The following is a 20,060-nucleotide window of genomic DNA, read 5'->3' on the forward strand; positions in this document are numbered from 1 at the left end:
TGTTCCTGGCTGGAGCCCCCTCAGCACCATTTTGGCCGCAGCATTGTGGCCGTAGAAAAGGAGACGCACAGTACCTGATTGCTGGTCCATTGTTCACGATGAAGATCTCCCCCGTCCTCTTGTTGCCGGCTTCTCGTCCTCTTGTTATTGTCGCTGCATGTCGGCGTCTCCCCCGCGTGTGTCGGCGCTCCTTCTCTTCCGCGGCGCGCGTCACCTCCAGAGGTGCTGCGGCAGCTGCGGCATCACAGCCTCTCCTCTGAGGAGACCGGCGTGGTGACTCCGCGTTAGCGCGACGCCGACTGCTGGAGAGGAAATAAAAGTGCTGCAATGGAGGTCAATAATATGATCGCAAATGGTTCCCATTGGTGGGATGGAAACCAAAGGAGGGGGCTTATTAAAAAAAAATAAAAAAAATCAGACGCAGCTGGGAAGCCTTGAGGTGATGCTTTATAAGTAAGGTGGCAAAATTCATCTGAAATTAAATGATTTTAACATGCTTTTATTTCTTTTAGTGGTGCTGTATATATATATATATTGAGTGTGGGAATGGAAAAATACAGGTATTTCTTAACCATAGGGCCGGGGGCCAGAAACGCCCCCCCTGTAGGGCCGCAGCGGTACTCAGTTGTAGTACACTTTTTTCACCACTTGTGGCAGTAATGACAATATCAAACAAACAGAAGAAGTCTGGAGCTTAAATCATAGAAAAGTTTGTTAAGCGCACAAAATAAGACTAAAGCGGTGAAGCAGTATTTCATTTTATTTTTTCACTTTAATTTTATTGACACTTAAGGTAAAAATATTCCTTGTTAATTTAGTTTTTTTTTTTTTGGCAACACTTTAGTATGGGGAACATATTCACCAATAATTAGTTGCTTATTAACATGCAAATTAGTAACATATTGGCTCTTAATTAGTCATTATTATGTACTTATTAATGCCTTATTCTGCATGGCCTTTTTATACAACCAGTAAGCCATTAACTAAGAGTCTTCCATCAATAACCTCAGAATTACTGCTTATTAGTAACCCTAACATGTTCCCCTAGTGTCCAAATAACTCTAAATTAAGTCTTTGTTACTTACAATATGTTCCCCATACTAAAGTGTTACCTTTATTTTAGCGCAACATAATTGTATGTAAATATATTTTCCGTCAGTTACTTATGAGTCCCTTCTTATGCTGTATATTTAGATGAGTACTAATTTTTCCAATCAGCCTGACCTAAGCCTAAGGTTTATTTGTTAAATAAATAATAATATTTGTGATTAACACAATTTCATATCATTTGACAAGGGTGTAAACTGTAAGTAGGTTAGATATAATTATTGAATAGCAATAAAATCAAGCGTAAGATGAATAATTCATTGTTAATATTTGAGTGGGCCCCAAGCCCCTGTGGAGTGGAAAAGTTGGGCTCCAAGCTCAAAAAGGTTAAGATCCCCTGGGTTATTGTCCTTTTTTTGGTCCTGTAAAAAGTACAACTAGTCATCCTGTTCCAGTTGTTCTCAAATAGTGGCGCAGACTGCAATTTCAGGGGGTGCTCATGTGGCCCCGGGGATCATGCTTTATCAGTATCACGCAGTTATGTTTCGAAAAGCTGTGCACTACAAAATGTGCTCATTGTAGCCACTAATACTGACTTCCCTTTTCTTTAAAAAAAAAAAAACCCAAAAAAACACAAATTGTTTTATTGATGTTTGTTTGTAGGTTTTTTTCACTTTCTAAAACTCTTCATTTTAGTCTACATAACATGTCATGGGTGTCCTTTGGTACAAATGTTGCATACATTTTGCTGTAAAGAGCTCTTTTTCAAGCCACTTTTTGGCTGCCTCCGAAAACAGTCCGTTTTGAAAGGCATTATAACCTCCCCCACGCTGACTTTACCTTCGTTCCTGCCCTGGTGGCCATGTTTGTAGTTTGATAGAGAAACTTCCCGCAAGGTGCGTTATTATAACTATATTCAACTTTTGAGCGACGTGAATGGCAACACCGACGGATTTTAGCACGCAACCATATTTGTACGAGCCAGAGTCAGACCCGGAGAAAAGAAGGAACCGAAGAAGAAATTTCAGAATAAAGGCCTGAAATGAACGCATCTTATTGGTTAATTTTCACTATCAAATGGTTCAAGTCGGTCAAAAAATTATCATAGTTTAAACAAGAACAGCAATATTTTAAATTAAAGCAAATTGATGCTCTTTAAATATATTGTTTTTAATACAGACTAAAACATTGTTAATAAAGTAATTATTTGTTGTAAGATACGCTATATTGCTTTCTTTTTGGGGTTTTTAAATGTTACTAAGAATATAATTGTCATGACCTGTGGCCGCAGGTCATGTCTTATTCTGAGTTGATGTTTTAGTTCCTGCGCAAAATAAGTGCCCTTATTTTGGTTCCTCTTCCTGTTTTGTGTGTTCTCCTGCAGCAACTTTCTCTCCTGCCTCTGAGCGCCGGCACCTCCCACCTGTTTGCCATCATGTTTTGACATATTTTAGTTCGGCAGGTGCGACTTTCCCGTGTCGGAGCATTATGTTTAGTGGACGCCTTCTCTGCTTCTCGCTAAAGAGACTTTTGCTGCCCCTCAGCGTTTTATTTTGCTATTTTCTAGCTTGTTTCAATTTGGTAGCTGCATAGCTACCCTTATGCTTCTGGAGCACTCCCTGGCGGCTCTCGTCTTTTGTTTTGTCACAAATTCAATTTGCAATCATGTGACCCAGGCCTCACAACAACGTTATGCAGAAGTGTACTTGTAACAATTTTACAGACAAATTATATTATTTATAGTCGGGGTGCAAATTAATTTCAGATCTTTAACAATAGAAAAACTAAGCTAAAGTTTAGCTGTTTTTCTAGGGATGCGCCAATCGACGAACCAATCTGTATCGGCCGATTTCGGCGAAAATATTATTTGTGTCCCGATACAATTTCTAGAATCGATTACAGAAATCTTAAAGGCCTACTGAAACCCACTACTACTGACAACGCAGTCTGATAGTTTATATATCAATGATGAAATCTTAACATTGCAACACATGCCAATACGGCCGGGTTAGATTAGTAAAGTGCAATTTTAAATTTCCCGCAAAATATCCTGCTGAAAACGTCTCGGTATGATGACGTTTGCGTGTGACGTCACGGATTGTAGCGGACATTTTGGGACAGCATTGTGGCCAGCTATTAAGTCGTCTGTTTTCATCGCAAAATTCCACAGTATTCTGGACATCTGTGTTGGTGAATCTTTTGCAATTTGTTTAATGAACAATGGAGATGGCAAAGAAGAAAGCTGTAAGTGGGAAGGGGTGTATTAGCGGCTGGCTGCAGCAACACAAACACATAGCGGCTACGTTGTAGCCGGTGTTTCATTGTTTACATTCCCGAACGATGACAGTCAAGCTTTACCATTGGCCTGTGGAGAACTGGGACAACAGAGACTCTTACCAGGAGGACTTTGAGTTGGATACGCATGCTTGTGGAGATGGGACAATAGAGACTCTTACCAGGAGGACTTTGAGTTGGATACGCGGTACCGTGAGTACGCAGCTGCGGCTTCCAAACATTTGATCGCTTGCCCGTACGTGCGTGCCGCTATGTGCATGTCACGTACGTAACTTTGGGGAAATATATGTGCTGTATGAACTTTGCGGAGGTGAACGGTACTTTGGGCTGTGGGATTGAGTGTGTTGTGTGGGTGTTTGATTTGTATTGGCGGGTTATATGGACGGGAGGGGGGAGGTGTTTGTTATGCGGTATTAATTTGTGGTATATTAAATATAAGCCTGGTTGTGTTGTGGCTAATAGAGTATATATATGTCTTGTGTTTATTTACTGTTTTAGTCATTCTCAGCTGAATATCAGGTCCCACCCGCCTCTCACAGCATCTTCCCTATCTGAATCGCTTCCACTGCCCTCTAGCCCTTTACTCTCACTTTCCTCATCCACAAATCTTGCATCCTCGCTCAAATTAATGGGGAAATCGTCGCTTTCTCGGTCCGAATCGCTCTCGCTGCTTGTGGCCATGATTGTAAACATTGTGCAGATGTGAGGAGCTCCACAACCTGTGACGTCACGCTACTTCCGGTACAGGCAAGGCTTTTTTATCAGCGACCAAAAGTTGCAAACTTTATCGTCGATGTTCTCTACTAAATCCTTTCAGCAAAAATATGGCAATATCGCGAAATGATCAAGTATGACACATAGAATGGATCTGCTATCCCCGTTTAAATAAGAAAATCTCATTTCAGTAGGCCTTTAATTGTCCACAGAGGTGGAAAATTGTCTTCGGCTCTCCAACACAGGAGACAGACAGCACTAAAATACAAACATTGTCATATATGAAAACAAATACTAAACACGTCAAAGAACATAGGTTAAGTAAAAAATAGGAATAGAAGTAGATATAATCTGTAAAATCTTATTTTAGCTAGTGTATTTGCCGATATTGATCCGATACGATATCAACACAAATCATATACCATATCTTGATCCAGTGAAATGAGTCAAATGGACTTACGTCGACTTTAAACCAAAGTAAAGTAGTAATTGTTTTGCGGTCACCAAAATGTATTAGGATAAGCCCATGTAACCTGAATGATGTGGACACGTTTGTTACTGGATACATTCTAACACGCTTCTGCCTTGGAGACTTTGTGTCTGTATTATTATCACTGGAGGACGATGCTAAACATGTTGCACACTGGGTAAGGGCAAGCAGAAAGCCGACAAGAAGGCATGCCAATTGCTAAGCTAGCTGCTAGGCTAGAAACACAAGAAATAAGTGCTTAGTAAACTTTAAGAAGTGCAGCTGCAAGTCCACTAAACTGGGAACCTAAGCAGAATTGTATTTATTACAATGTTTATTTTTTAAGTTTTTGTGTTTGAGATTTTTACACTTTATCAAAATGTTATTAAATTTGATGCATGTTTGGTACTTAAAACAAATTAATTAGAACACAATTGTTCAACAGTTACTTTGTTACGTACAAAATAACAATTTTAACATTGTAAAAAATACATTTATAAACCTTCCCAACTCATCTCCGACCAGATTTTGAACCCCACGAGACAAGCGAAAACCTTGTGCGCCAAATTTGCCATTTTATTCTTGTCGGTGGCGGAGCAGGAATAGCCTAGGAATACTTGCTTCTGGGGCTAAAGTATTAGATGACCTTGTGTTTCATCGCGTTCCTTGAATATAAAAAATTGCTCTCGCTAATATTTGTCTGTTAAGAAATCAATGACATGTTCCAGTTGTGGTTGTGGTGTCAGTTTAACTTATGGTTCACCATAAACATTGTAATTCTCTAAAATGTCTGCAACTCAACTCAAACTCATGCTAACAGTTGCCTTAGGAGTACATTTGGGTGTGTCAAAAATCCTTCACCTTCTGCAAAATATTGGCGACGGATGGAAGTTTGGTGGTGCAGGTTACAGTCAGTTGTGTGAATATTCTTTTGAACACATGACTATTGTATTGTTTTTATTTTCCTCCATTAGGTTTTTGATTGTTTTAAGTAGGGATTCCGATACGGGTTATTCATAAGTGAGATCGGCTGATACCGATCACATGTATTAACTATTATTTCTTGTATTTATGGTGTAACATTATCAACACAATATTATTCTCTTGTATTACGTACAATTGTTTGAGCAAAACAAAGTCATTATAACTAAACAAAAGCTACCAACTACTGTTCATTTAAGTCGTTTGGTTTTTGCATTAATCGGCCAATCACGTACTGGAGATCGGTTGATACTTATCAGTCATTGATCGATTGGCGCATCCCTAATTTGCATATATTAATTGTCGTCTCCCTCTTCTTTCAGGAATGCTGTTGACGGAAACAAGAAGTTGTTCGCCATCTATGACACAAGCAGGTGAGCCTCAAACCCCACCCATCCCCTCGTTAGGCCTTTTTTATATTGACCTACAAATTATTGCCGATAACAATATTATTGCCATCATTTTTTTTTTTTTTGACAAAATTAACCACTGATGTATGGACATAATATTAATGAAAGTATACTCTTTCAAATGCCATTAATTTGTGTTTATCGTACATTTGAACATTGTAATTGAAATGTTAACTTTTGAATACCAAGTTAAAAAACAAACAAATAATACAAAATTAAATATACTATCTTTAAGCAAAATGTTGCACTTGAATAAAAAATTCACAACTAAAATCAATAAAATAGGTTCTGTCTCTTAAAGAAGGGGTGGAGGACCCACAAATATACACAACCAACAAATAAACAAGACGGCTAAATAAAGTATTAATTATTTATTATCGTGGTATTGTTAAATGTGCTAAAAAAATTATACACTCACTTAAATTGTATTAACCAAGTTGTATTTTTTATTGACTAAATTAATTAGACACTTTCTTGGCAGAGAAAACATCAAATATTGTTCTGGCTTCATAAGAGCCATAGTATTTTTATTTGTGTGTTTAAATATTTTTATCTTTTTCCATTTTAAAGTGTAAATAGGGTGATCACTTCCGGTTTGTGTGAAGACAGAAGACCAGAAGGCGGGCTCACATTACACCAGTTTTAAAATCTCTGCATTGGCTCCCTGTGTGTTTGAGGATCAATTTTAAGGTTCTTCTTATCGTGTGGTATTGGGCCTTCTTATCTTTCAGATTTGCTTTTACCCTATGAACCTTACCGGGCCCTGAGATCCTCCGGCACTCGTCTCCTAATTGTTCCCAAAGTCAGGACACAAAGTCACGGGATGGCTTCTTTCTGCCATTATGGCCCCCATCTATGGAACAGCTTGCCGGAGGACCTCAGGGCTGCGGAGAACGTTTATGTTTTTGAGAGCAGGCTTAAGACCCACCTTTTTGATTTGGCTTTTACCTGATATTAATTATTTTATTGAAGTAAATTGTATTTTACTTTTTATCCTATTAGTTATGCAAGATTTTATTTAGTTATATTTATTTATTTATTTATTTAATGTATATATATATATATATTTTCATGTCTTACCTGTATTTTATTCTTTATCTCTACACATGGGTCTTACTATTTTACAAGTTTTAATATTTGTATTTTCCATCTGCCTCAGGGGTTATCGGCCGTGCTCGTGGGGGCGCTTTTGTGTCAGCGCCTTTGTGGCCATGGTCTGATGACCTCCTTGGTGCAGATGGCTCATGTGATAGTGTTTACTCACATGTTTCTCTGTACTCATTGCCACAGAAGTTTGTGGCTTTGTAAATTGAGTCAGCAGCCTTAACATGGCTGGAGATCTGTGGCCAAAGTTTAAGGTTTGGATTATTGCTCATTCAAGTATAGGGCATCAAGAGGCAATGTTGTACACTAGTATATATTTTCCCGGTTGTTCGATAAGAAAAGAACAGAGTCCTCGGACTCGAATCCCTTTTTGAGAACCGGTACCCGTTATCGAGACCACTATAGTAAAGAAAAAGAGTTGCTTCTTTATTCGAATCCCTGGGACCAATCCCGTCCCGACAAGAAATGCCCCGTGAGACATCACAAGAAATGACGTCACGTAGCTCAGTCATTAGGCGCAGATTGCGAAAGCAGGAAAAACAATGCACCGGAAAAAGCGCTCCAATGTGTAATAAAGTTCAAAACAAAAGGTATAATCCAATGAATAACTTTACTGAGATTTGAGCAGGGTACAAACACATGACGAACACTTTTACGACCAACCGGAAACATAGCAACCAGGCTAGCAAAGCACCTCCTTTACGGCAGCTGTCGCAACGTTCTTAAAGCAACCGCAGCACATACATATATGACATCTCCCTTTTTTAACTTTTGTTTTTCTTTCCTTGTAAACAAAACAAAATCACACTGTATATGTGTTGTCTGTCTAATTATAAATAATGCAGACGAGGCGTGTTGGCTGAGTTCTTGACGTTTACTTCCACAGCGTGCTCATAACCTCATTCGTAGCTGCCGGGTGGTGACACTTTTCGGGGCTACCGCGCATGCTCGTCACTCCCATTGCATGCTGGGTAGTGTAGTTGTTATATTCCTAGCTCATAACATCACATCTTTCCCCCTATAAAGACATAATGTTAACTCAATAAAGTGTATTTCTTTTTTTAGCTTTAACTTTTCATTTTTTAGCCTTGTAACCACATTTGCAAACAACTTTTCTCTTCATAGAATTTTCTTTCAATAAAGAAATAAAGTGCAAAAATGTCAAAGCATCATAACAAACAGTTATGTCAAATAGCAGCAGAAGTGCACTTTTTGGAGAGCTGTATTATTTTCAGTTTTGTGCCCAAGGGACTGATTTTATTTAACACTATAGTATTATTTATACACCTATAGTGATCACAGAGACAGGTTGTTTTTGTGTTACTGTATATATTTGTTTTTCTGAAAAATCCCACTTAATATACTTTGGGTAACAACAGTCAATATTTATTTATTTTATTTTATTTTTTTAGGGGGGTAACAGTCAATATTTATTTATTTATTAGATTTTATTTTTTTCTTATATAATAAAAGTGAGCTTTTGTTAAACCAAATATTGTGTTTTTTTTCCATATACAACCTATCTGGACTCGATAAGAGAATCGATAAGGAATCGGTTCGATAAGAGGATTCGATAATGGGCTCGAACTCGATAATTTCTTATCAAACATCATCCCTAGTCACCGGGGTATTGTTTTTAACTTTGTAAAGCACTTTGCGTTGCATTTCTTTTATGTATGAAAAGCGCTCTATAAGTAAAGCTTGATTTGATTTGATTGCGAGTTTACTTCCTGTTAAAGAGATGTCCGTCTGTTCCAACTCGAAACAGTCAAGTTTATCGATAAGTTTGTGCACAAACAGCACATCCATTATTTCATGAGAATACTGTGGCTCACTTGTTTAGACAGCAATGTGTTTGTACAAGTTTAGATTGGGGAATGAAGTTTCGTAATGGGGAAAGACGTAAATGTATGTTGTTTACATCAATGTTTTTCAACCTTTTTTGAGGCAAGGCACATTTTTTGCGTTGAAAAAATCCGGAGGCACACCAGCAGCAGAAATCGTTAAAAACGAAACTCAGTTGACATTAAAAAGTCGTTGTCGCAATTGTTGGATATGACTTTAAACCATAACCAAGCATGCATCAATATAGCTCTTGTCTCAAAGTAGGTGTACTGTCACCACCTGTCACATCACGCCGTGACTTATTTTGAGTGTTTTGCTGTTTTCCTGTGTGTAGTGTTTTAGTTCTTGGTTTGCGCTCCTATTTTGGTGGCTTTTTCACTTTTTTTGGTATTTTCCTGTAGCAGTTTCATGTCTTCCTTTGAGCGATATTTCCCGCATCTACTTTGTTTTAGCAATCAAAAATATTTCAGTTGTTTTTATCCTTCTTTGTGGATACATTGTTGATTGTCATGTCATGTTCGGATGTACATTGTGGACGCCATCTTTGCTCCACAGTCAGTAAGTCTTTGCTGTCGTCCAGCATTCTATTTTTGTTTTCTTTGTAGCCAGTTCAGTTTTAGTTTCGTTCTGCATAGCCTTCCCTAAACGTCAATGCCTTTTCTTAAGGGCACTCACCTTTTGTTTATTTTTGGTTTAAAGGCCTACTGAAACCCACTACTACCGACCACGCAGTCTGATAGTTTATATATCAATGATGAAATCTTAACGGCCGGGTTAACTTATAAAGTGCAATTTTAAATTTCCAGCGAAACTTCCGGTTGAAAACGTCTATGTATGATGACGTTTGCGCGTGACGTCAATGGTTGAAACGGAAGTATTCGGACACATTGTATCTCAATACAAACAGCTCTGTTTTCATCACAATATTCCACAGTATTCTGGACATCTGTGTTTGTGAATCTTTTGCAATTTGTTTAATGAACAATGGAGACTGCAAAGAAGAAAGCTGTAGGGGGGATCGGTGTATTAGCGGCTGGCTGCAGCAACACAACCAGGAGGACTTTGAGGATAGCAGACGCGCTATCCGACGCTAGCCGCCGACCGCATCGATGATCGGGTGAAGTCCTTCGTCGCGCCGTCGATTGTGGAACGCAGGTGAGCACGGGTGTTGATGAGCAGATGAGGGCTAGCGTAGGTGGAGAGATAATGTTTTTAGCATAGCTCTGACGAGGTCCCGTAGCTAAGTTAGCTTCAATGGCGTCGTTAGCAACAGCATTGCTAGGCTTCGACAGGCGGCACAGCATTAACCGTGTAGTTACAGGTCCAGTGTTTGGTTCGGTGTCTCCTGATAGTAGTATTGTTGATTTTCTGTCTATCCTTCCAGTCAGGGCTTATTTCTTTTGTTTCTATGTGCATTTAAGCACGATGCTATCACGTTAGCTCCGTAGCTAAAGTGCTTCACCGATGTATTGCCGTGGAGATAAAAGTCACTGTGAATGTCCATTTCGCGTTCTCGACTCTCATTTTCAAGAGGATATAGTATCCGAGGTGATTTAAAATACAAATCCGTGATCCACAATAGAAAAAGGAGAAAGTGTGGAATCCAATGAGCCCTTGTACCTAAGTTATGGTCAGAGCGAAAAAAGATATGTCCTGCACTGCACTCTAGTCCTTTACTCTCACGTTCCTCATCCACGAATCTTTCATACTGGCTCAAATTAATGGGGTAATCGACGCTTTCTCGGTCCGAATCGCTCTCGCTGCTGGTGTAAACAATGGGGAAATGTGAGGAGCCTTTCAACCTGCGACGTCACGCTACTTCCGGTACAGGCAAGGCTTTTTTTATCAGCGACCAAAAGTTGCGAACTTTATCGTTGATGTTCTCTACTAAATCCTTTCAGCAAAAATATGGCAATATCGCAAAATGATCAAGTATGACACATAGAATGGATCTGCTATCCCCGTTTAAATAAATAAAAATCATTTCAGTAGGCTTTAAGCATTAGACACCTTTTTACCTTCACCCTGCCTACCGCTGTTTCCGGCATCTACAAAGCAATTATCTACCTACTGATATGGAAGAGTATTACACGGTTACTCTGCCGAGCTCTAGACAGCACCGACACTCAACAACAACACATCATTTGCAGACTATAATTACTGGTTTGCAAAAAATATTTGTAACCCAAATAGGTGAAATTAGTGATGGGTCCGGCAACACCGATGCATCGGCGCATGCGTCGAGCTCATAGAGCGATACCCTGTGTCGGTGCGCGTATCGCTTTTAGAAAGTCACGTGACCGAACACGAGCTGTTTTGGTCACGTGACCGCTCATGAGCTGTTCTGGTCACGTGACCGCTCATGAGCTGTTCCGGTCACGTGACCGATACGCGAACTGTATCGCACTGACGCCTGCGCGCCAAACTGTGTTTATTAGGAAGCGGTGCAATGCGTGTTGTTGACGAACACCGTTAGGGCCGCTTGTTGTCACTGTCACTCAAAGTTGCATTTCAAAATTACACAGAATAAATGTGTTTATTTTGTTTAGAATTCAGATGGGTTTGATTTGGTGCGCGGCATATATTGCTGTGCGGCGCACTGTGTGCGCGGAGGACGCTTGAGCACTGCGCAATTGCGCAGGCGCGCATCTTAGAGGGAACGTTGCTCACAGGGCACAGAGGAGGCGTCAGTGCGATACAGTTCGTGTATCGGTCACGTGACCAAAGCAGCTCATGATCGGTCACGTGACTTTCTAAAAGCGGTACGCGCACCGACACAGGGTTTCGCTCTATGAGCCTGACGCATGCGCCGATGCATCTGTGTTGGCGGACCCATCACTACTGTTACTAGGGAAAGGTACAGGAATGACGGTGTGGTGAAGTTGGTAGAGTGGCCGTGCCAGCAATTGGAGGGTTGCTGGTTACTGGGGTTCAATCCCCACCTGCTACCATCCTAGTCACGATACATGTTCACATTATTTATTGACTGTATCTAAAAAAGATAAAAATATATTTTTATTTAAATGAAGATATGAAATAATCCTAAATGAAATACAATGACTTGGTTTATATTATTGTATATACTAGGTCATAAAATCAGTGTCAGTTGAGTCGGTCCATAGGTTGCCTGTAGGGATTTTTAATGTCCAGCAGATGTCAGTATTTAGTGACACAGTATCGACACAGTATCAATACAGTTTTGCAATGTGTCGAAACGCTTCATGAGGCCTCATCAACCCATCACTAGGTGAAATTAGATAATCTCCCACGGCACACGAGACTGTATCTCATGGTAAACTAGTGTGCCGCGGCACAGTGGTTGAAAAACACGGGTTTGTTTATATCAGGGGTCACCAACGCAGTGCCCGCGGGCACCAGGTAGCCCGTAAGGACCAGATGAGTAGCCCGCTGGCCTGTTCTAAAAATAGCTCAAATAGCAGCACTTACCAGTGAGCTGCCTCTATTTTTTGAATTGTATTTATTTACTAGCAAGCTGGTCTCGCTTTGGCCGACGTTTTTAATTCTAAGAGAGACAAAACTCAAATAGAATTTGAAAATCCAAGAAAATATTTTAAAGACTTGGTCTTCACTTGTTTAAATAAATTCATAAATTGTTTTACTTTGCTTCTTATAACTTTCAGAAAGACAATTTTAGAGGAAAAATACAACCTTAAAAATGATTTTAGGATTTTTAAACACATATACCTTTTAAATTCCTTCCTCTTCTTTCCTGACAATTTAAATCAATGTTCAAGTATTTTTATTTATTTTTTATTGTAAAGAATAATAAATACATTTTAATTTAATTCTTCATTTTAGCTTCTGTTTTTTCGACGAAGAATATTTGTGAAATATTTCTTCAAACTTATTATGATTAAAATTCAAAAAAATTATTCTGGCAAATCAAATTTAAATCTTATTTCAAAGTCTTTTGAATTTCTTTTAAAATTTTTGTTCTGGAAAATCTAGAAGAAATAATGATTTGTCTTTGTTAGAAATATAGCTTGGTCCAATTTGTTATATATTCTAACAAAGTGCAGATTGGATTTTAACCTATTTAAAACATGTCATCAAAATTCTAAAATTAATCTTAATCAGGAAAAATTACTAATGATGTTCCATAAATTCTTTTTTTAATTTTTTTTCAAAAAGATTCGAATTAGCTAGTTTTTCTCTTCTTTTTTTCGGTTGAATTTTGAATTTTAAAAAGTCGAAAATGAAGATAAACTATGTTTCAAAATTTAATTGTCATTTTTTTCGTGTTTTCTCCTCTTTTAAACCGTTCAATTAAGTGTAAATATCATTAATTATTAATAATAACATAGAGTTAAAGGTAAATTGAGCAAATTGGCTATTTCTGGCAATTTATTTAAGTGTGTATCAAACTGGTAGCCCTTCGCATTAATCAGTACCCAAGAAGTAGCTCTTGGATTCAAAAAGGTTGGTGAAACCCTGGTTTATATGTTAGCATTTAAGCCAGCGCCTGTCAGTCCGTCCGCATCAAAGTGCCGTTATGAAGGTTATTTGATCATTTTAATGTATTACGATAATACTTACCGTCGGGAGTTACCATTACTCCAGTTTATTTGTGGTTCAGACGCCCGCAGCCGCAGAAAACGATGCAAAAGAGTGACGGCTCTCGCCGGACACGCACATTACAAACACAAACTTTGATTTAAAGGTAAAAACCGCGGCCCCGCCTCTCCTCACAAAGAGTCAAAGACACTCCATGAGGACAAGATGATTCACGCCCTTCTTTTCGTTCCGCTGGGGCACAAAGCCGCGCAGCTGCTGAAACCGATGAAAAGCGTGAATGCTCTTGAAGCATGCACATGGCGGTTTATCGACGCTGGAAAACTTTAGTTTTTTGGTCACATGATGCAATCTGATGTACCAACTTCATTTTCATTTATCGTCGGTTAATGGACTTATCGAATATCGTCCCAGGCCTACCCCTCGTCAGACGGTCGAGCCTTAAAAATAAATCATCCCAGGCTACAAGCATCGACTTACTTACCGTATCGATCAGTCACACCATCGTCTACAGAGCGCAAATAGTAGAAGATGAAATGATATCATTAAAAATACTATCTCAAATAAAATCTTTTAAATGCTTTTCTTGAGATTTAAAAAATGGGGGAAAAATTTTGGAACGAGAGAGAAAAGGAAGCTTTGTGGGAAATGTAGTCTCTGGTTTAAATATCAGGGACTATTCGACTGATGGACATTTCTTCAGCGCATTGGGACTGAGGGTGGGCGATACTACCCATTTTGGTAGCGATCCGATACCAAGTAATCGCAGGGCCAATATTGCCGATACCAGTAGAGATATCGATACCTTTGACGCATACATTTTTCAAAATCATTGATCGATTTTCTCATTGGTTGATCATGATGATGATCACAATAAAATGAGGGTGAACATTTTTGGGCAACAACAATTCATATTTTTTTGATCAGTTAAACCAGGGGTGTCAAACTCATTTTAGATCATAATACCTGGGATTTATATAATAATACCTGGGATTTATATAGCGCTTTTCTAAGTACCCAAAGTCACTTTACATGTACAACCCATCATTCATTCACACCTGGTGGTGGTAAGCTACTTTCATAGCCAAAGCTGCCCTGGGGTAGACTGACGGAAGGATGGCTGCAATTTGCGCCAACGGCCCCTCCGACCACCACCTATCATTCATCATTCAATTCACCGGTGTGAGTGGCATCGGGGGCAAGGGTGAAGTGTCCCGCCCAAGGACACAACGGCAGCGATTTTTTATTTTTTTTGGATGGTAAGAGGCGGGGAGCGAACCTGCAACCCTCAGGTTTCTGGCACGGTTGCTCTACCCACTACTCATTGTGGCCCCCTGATCGGGGCCACAATGAGAAAAATCTACTCCCAAGTGGGCCGAACTGGTAAAATCACGGCACGATAACTTAAAAATAAAGACAACTTCATCTCTTTGTTTAAAAATAGAACAAGCACATTCAGAAATTGTACAAATCATAATGTTGTTGTTGTTTTTTTCACACTTACATGTTGCGGTTAATAGTATTCTATCTCTATTTGTCGTTATTTATCATTTCTGAATAAATTATGTGATAATGTTCATCACTCAACTCATTGGTGTTAATTTTCAATTTATCAAGATAAGAAAATTATATTAAAATCAAATTACAGGATGTTATTTATGTAGTTTGATTATTTTCCTCGACATCAATCAATCAATCAATCAATCAATGTTTATTTATATAGCCCTAAATCACAAGTGTCTCAAAGGGCTGTACAAGCCACAACGACATCCTCGGTACAGAGCCCACATACGGGCAAGGAAAAACTCACCCCAGTGGGACGTCGGTGAATGACTATGAGAAACCTTGGAGAGGACCGCATATGTGGGTAACCCCCCCCCCCCCCCCCTCTAGGGGAGACCGAAAGCAACGGATGTCGAGTGGGTCTGACATAATATTGTGAAAGTCCAGTCCACAGTGGATCCAACACATCAGCGGGAGTCCAGTCCACAGCGGGGCCAACAGGAAACCATCCCGAGCGGAGACGGGTCAGCAGCGCAGAGATGTCCCCAACCGATGCACAGGCTAGTGGTCCACCCGGGGTCCCGACTCTGGACAGCCAGCACTTCATCCATGGCCACCGGACCTATGCAACTCCCCCTCGCAAGGGACAGGGGAGAAGAGGAGAGAAGAAAAGAAACGGCAGATCAACTGGTCTAAAAAAGGGGGGGTCTATTTAAAGGCTAGATTATACAAATGAGTTTTAAGATGGGACTTAAATGCTTCTACTGAGGTAGCATCTCTAACTGTTACCGGGAGGGCATTCCAGAGTACTGGAGCCCGAATAGAAAACGCTCTATAGCCCGCAGACTTTTTTTTGACATAATGTGGTTTATTTTGTACATATGTAGCATCATCTACAAAGATACAAATAATTGCTATTGCGACATCCAGTGGACACATTTAAAACAGCTGTTTCTTTCATTTAAAAAATTTCAGGTTAATTTTTATACTGAGCAAACTCATCCCGCGGGCCGGATAAAACCTGTTCGCCATACGTTTGACACCCCTGAGTTAAACAAGCCTCCCCATTGAGAGGAGCCAGATGAGGTGGTTATGCCTAATTTTGCAGTTCCTCGCAAAATTAAAGCGATATTTAAAGGATTTCAAAAAACTTGCAGGTGTTTATATTGAAAGGGTGTTTTGCGTCATGAGCCACAAATCTCATCCCGCGAAAATCCACTTTGGGGAAGACAACGCAGCCAGCGCTGTTGCCGTGACGTCAATAGAAGACGAAGGCGGCGGGTGACCTCTCAAAGGCATTGTCCTTACGGCCCCCTTGACATTGTTCGGGCACGTATTTCCCGGGAAGGGACCCGGTGCCGACTCGCTTCCCCCCGGCCGACCGATCGTAAGCGAGACCTAGACAATTGCTGCCCCGCTGCTTCGGTGTCTAGGTAATCTCCAAATGCGAAAAAAGTGTTTCCATTATATTTAGCAAAACACGTCAATATTGAAACATCTCAAAAACAGGAGGGAAGTCTGGATAGGCGGAAGAAGATGGATTGATAAACAATATAATGATGTAAGACAATGTAATGACAATGCGATGAGGTGGCGACTTGTCCAGGGTGTACCCCGCCTTCCGCCCGATTGTAGCTGAGATAGGCTCCAGCGCCCCCCGCGACCCCGAAGGGAATAAGCGGTAGAAAATGGATGGATAGATGGATGGACAATGTAACCATATCACAAAAATAATAACAGTTGAGTTTGGGTGTTGCTTTTTTCTCCTTCCCCTACGTTTACCTTTTCTTCCTACCTCTTTACGGGACAATGCTTGTTTTAAGTGCAATGGCAATAAAGTTCCATTCCTTTGACCAAACCCACATCAAGCATCATCACCTCCCGGACGGTCCAAGACCAACCGCCCGTACATCTGCTGCAACAACTTGTTCGCATAACCAAATAAGTTCTGCAGAAACTCTCTGCGGGAAGCTCATCTGCATATTCGTCAGTTTTGCCGAGGTTTGGACTTGACTGCCGTGGCCAAATGCTCACATTGGATGGCGTCTGGCACTTTGAAGAGGTGTTCTCTCCGCGCATGAACCCCAGTTGTCCGTGTTTACGGCAGATGGCAGACGGTATCGTGTGGGTGAGCGATTTGCTGATGTCAGTGTTATGGATGGCATGGACCGTCGGCAGTGGCGAGGGCAGGTGTATGTTATGAAAACAACAAACACAGGTGCATTTTATTGATGTTTCATGCACAGAGATCCCATGACGAGATCCATGAGGCCCATTTTAGTGCCCTTTGGTACCAGCTCAGAGCAGGAACGGACTAGGAATAGGTTTGCTGTAAAATTTCATACAAAGCTCTCTGTCGTTTATCAATTTTACATTATACATGCGCTTCTTCATGTAAAACAGGGGCCCCACGGACGCATGGTATGAGGTACAAAAACGAAAAAAAAAAAAGTTTTCTGTCTTTATCACCATAAGTGAAATGTCAAAGTCGACCAACTTCCCGGTTTATGTCCACAACCTTCTACTCTCCTGGTGAGAGGCATGATTTATAATCTAGATTTAACTTTCACCAACTCAAAGGTGATGCAGCGGCTCAATATCTAGTTAGCCCCCTGTGATCATGCCGCCACTAAAAACAGTTAGTCTGCGTTAGCAATTATAACAACAATATCGCTAAATACTTTGTTAATATTCAGGTCACGACATGTAAATGAAGTATTGTTGGCAGGTTTTTTTTTCAGGCACAATTTTATTGATGTTTCATGCGTAAAGTTACAAAAGATTTAAAATGAGTATTATTTGCGGATGATACAACTGAATTTTGTTCAGGAGAGAACACACAGAAGATAATACAAATAATAACAGAAGTAATGAACAAATTAAAAAGATGGTTTGACAAAAACAGACTATCTTTGAATCTCAGTAAAACTAAAATAATGCTATTTGGTAACAGTAGAAGAGAAAGTCAAACACAAATACAAATAGACGGAATAGAAATTGAAAGAGTAAATGAAACCAAATTTCTAGGTATAATGATTGATGAAGACTTCTATGGAAATACAAGAACCGAGACTCAGATTTCCCTCGCCCGGACGCGGGTCACCAGGGCCCCCCTCTGGAGCCAGGCCCGGAGTTGGGGCACGATGGCGAGCGCCTGGTGGCCGGGCCTGTCCCCATGGGGCCCGGCTGGGCACAGCCCAAAGAGGCAACGTGGGTCCCCCCTCCAATGGGCTCACCACTCATGAGAGGGGCCATAGAGGTCGGGTGCAATGTGAGCTGGGCGGCAGCCGAAGGCAGGGCACTTGGCGGTCCGATCCTCGGCTACAGAAGCCAGCTCTTGGGACGTGGAACGTCAGCTCGCTGGGGGGGAAGGAGCCTGAGCTAGTGCGCGAGGTGGAGAAGTTCTGGCTAGATATAGTCGGACTCACTTCGACGCACAGCAAGAGCTCTGGAACCAGTTCTCTCGAGAGGGGCTGGACTCTCTTCCACTCTGGCGTTGCCGGCAGTGAGAGGCGACGGGCTGGGGTGTCAATTCTTGTTGCCCCCCGGCTCAGAGCCTGCACGTTGGAGTTCAACCCAGTGGACGAGAGGGTAGCTTCCCTCTGCCATCGGGTGGGGGGACGGGTCCTGACTGTTGTTTGCGCTTACGCGCCAAACAGCAGCTCAGAGTACCCACCCTTTTTGGATTCGCTCGAGGGAGTACTTGAGAGTGATTCCCTCCTTCTACTGGGGGACTTCAACGCTCATATTGGCAACGACAGTGAAACCTGGAGAGGCGTGATTGGGAAAAATGGCCGAGTGGTGTTTTGTTATTGGACTTTTGTGCCCGTCACGGATTGTCCATAACGAACACCATGTTCAAGCATAAGGGTGTCCATATGTGCACTTGGCACCAGGACACCCTAGGCCGCAGTTCCATGATCGACTTTGTAGTTGTGTCATCGGATTTGCGGGCTCATGTTTTGGACACTCGGGTGAAGAGAGGGGCGGAGCTTTCTACCGATCACCACCTGGTGGTGAGTTGGCTGCGATGGTGGGGGAGGATGCCGGACAGACCTGGCAGGCCCTTCCCTGCTTAGCTGCCGCCCCCACGACCCGACCTCGGATAAGCGGAAGAAGATGGATGGATGGATGGATGATTGATGATAAATTGAACTGGAAATCTCATGTAAAAAATATACAACATAAAGTTGTAGCTCGTTGTAATTTATGATTTAAAGAAAGGGGGTGGGATTAAATAAGTGTAAACTTCTTCTCACTCCTTTTCAAATATGTTAAAAAAAAAGGAAAAAAGAAAAAGAAAGTCTAATGCTCATTTGTTTTTGTTTTTTATTCTCCATTGTTTTCATTTTGTTATAATGGCTGTTAAGGCTATAGCACTGTATTGGATCAGGCTTGCTCTTGTTTTTATGCATATTTGAAATAAAAATATATCAATCAATCAATCAAAAAAAAGTAGCAAGAAACACGTCAATAATGAATAAAGCAAAACATGTTCTAGACCAAAAGTCACTTCATATTCTCTACTGCTCGCTAGTGTTACCATATCTGAGTTATTGTGTAGAAATATGGGGAAATAACTACAAAAGTACACTTCATTCATTAACAGTGTTACAAAAACGATCAGTTAGAATAATACATAATGTTGGATAATAGAGAACATACAAATCCTTTATTTATTGAATCAAAAATACTGAAATTCCACGACATAGTGAATTTGCAAACAGCTAAAATTATACACAAAGCAAACTATAACCTGCTACCTAAGAATATACAACAATTCTTCTCAAAAAAAGAGGAGAAATATAATCTTAGAGAAAAATGTAATTTAAAACATTTGTATGCACGTACAACACTTAAGACCTTCAGTATATCAGTATGTGGAATTAAATTATGGAATGGATTAAGCAAAACAATCGAACAATGTACTAATATGATCCACTTCAAGAAACTCTTCAAACTTAAGGTGTTTACAAAGTACAAAGAAGAAGAACCATGATAAACAGTCTGAATTTATTTCATCCATCCATCCGTTCATTTTCAAAATAATCTTACTCATCTCACCATATGAATTGTAACTTACTTCACAGAGTATTATTTATTTATTTATTTATTTTTATTGTGATTACTTATGGAGTATATTGTGAATAAATTGAGAA

At 40.4% G+C, this 20,060-nt stretch overlaps 2 protein-coding genes across 4 annotated transcripts in view; one reads left to right on the forward strand and one right to left on the reverse strand.

The window, feature by feature from the left end:
- The window catches only part of LOC133657843 (gamma-aminobutyric acid receptor subunit alpha-5-like), a 108,381-nt gene extending 94,802 nt beyond the window's left edge, over window positions 1-13,579 (reverse strand). Inside the window, exons 1-2 of one of the 2 annotated variants that reach the window (XM_062059627.1) lie at window positions 13,423-13,579; window positions 75-302 (exon numbers count right to left, since the gene is read on the reverse strand). In XM_062059627.1, coding sequence (XP_061915611.1) covers window positions 75-90 — 16 coding nt within the window. In that variant the 5' untranslated portion in view covers window positions 91-302; window positions 13,423-13,579. The remainder of the gene's footprint in view (window positions 1-74; window positions 303-13,422) is intronic. The other variant, XM_062059631.1, reaches the window with a different exon arrangement.
- The window catches only part of LOC133657818 (gamma-aminobutyric acid receptor subunit beta-3-like), a 216,563-nt gene that overhangs the window by 73,205 nt on the left and 123,298 nt on the right, over window positions 1-20,060 (forward strand). For both annotated transcript variants that reach the window (XM_062059604.1, XM_062059608.1), the window contains exon 2: window positions 5,830-5,880. In XM_062059604.1, coding sequence (XP_061915588.1) covers window positions 5,830-5,880 — 51 coding nt within the window. The remainder of the gene's footprint in view (window positions 1-5,829; window positions 5,881-20,060) is intronic.

The sequence above is a fragment of the Entelurus aequoreus genome, linkage group LG01 (genome assembly GCF_033978785.1).
Source record: "Entelurus aequoreus isolate RoL-2023_Sb linkage group LG01, RoL_Eaeq_v1.1, whole genome shotgun sequence".
Lineage (NCBI taxonomy): Eukaryota > Metazoa > Chordata > Actinopteri > Syngnathiformes > Syngnathidae > Entelurus > Entelurus aequoreus.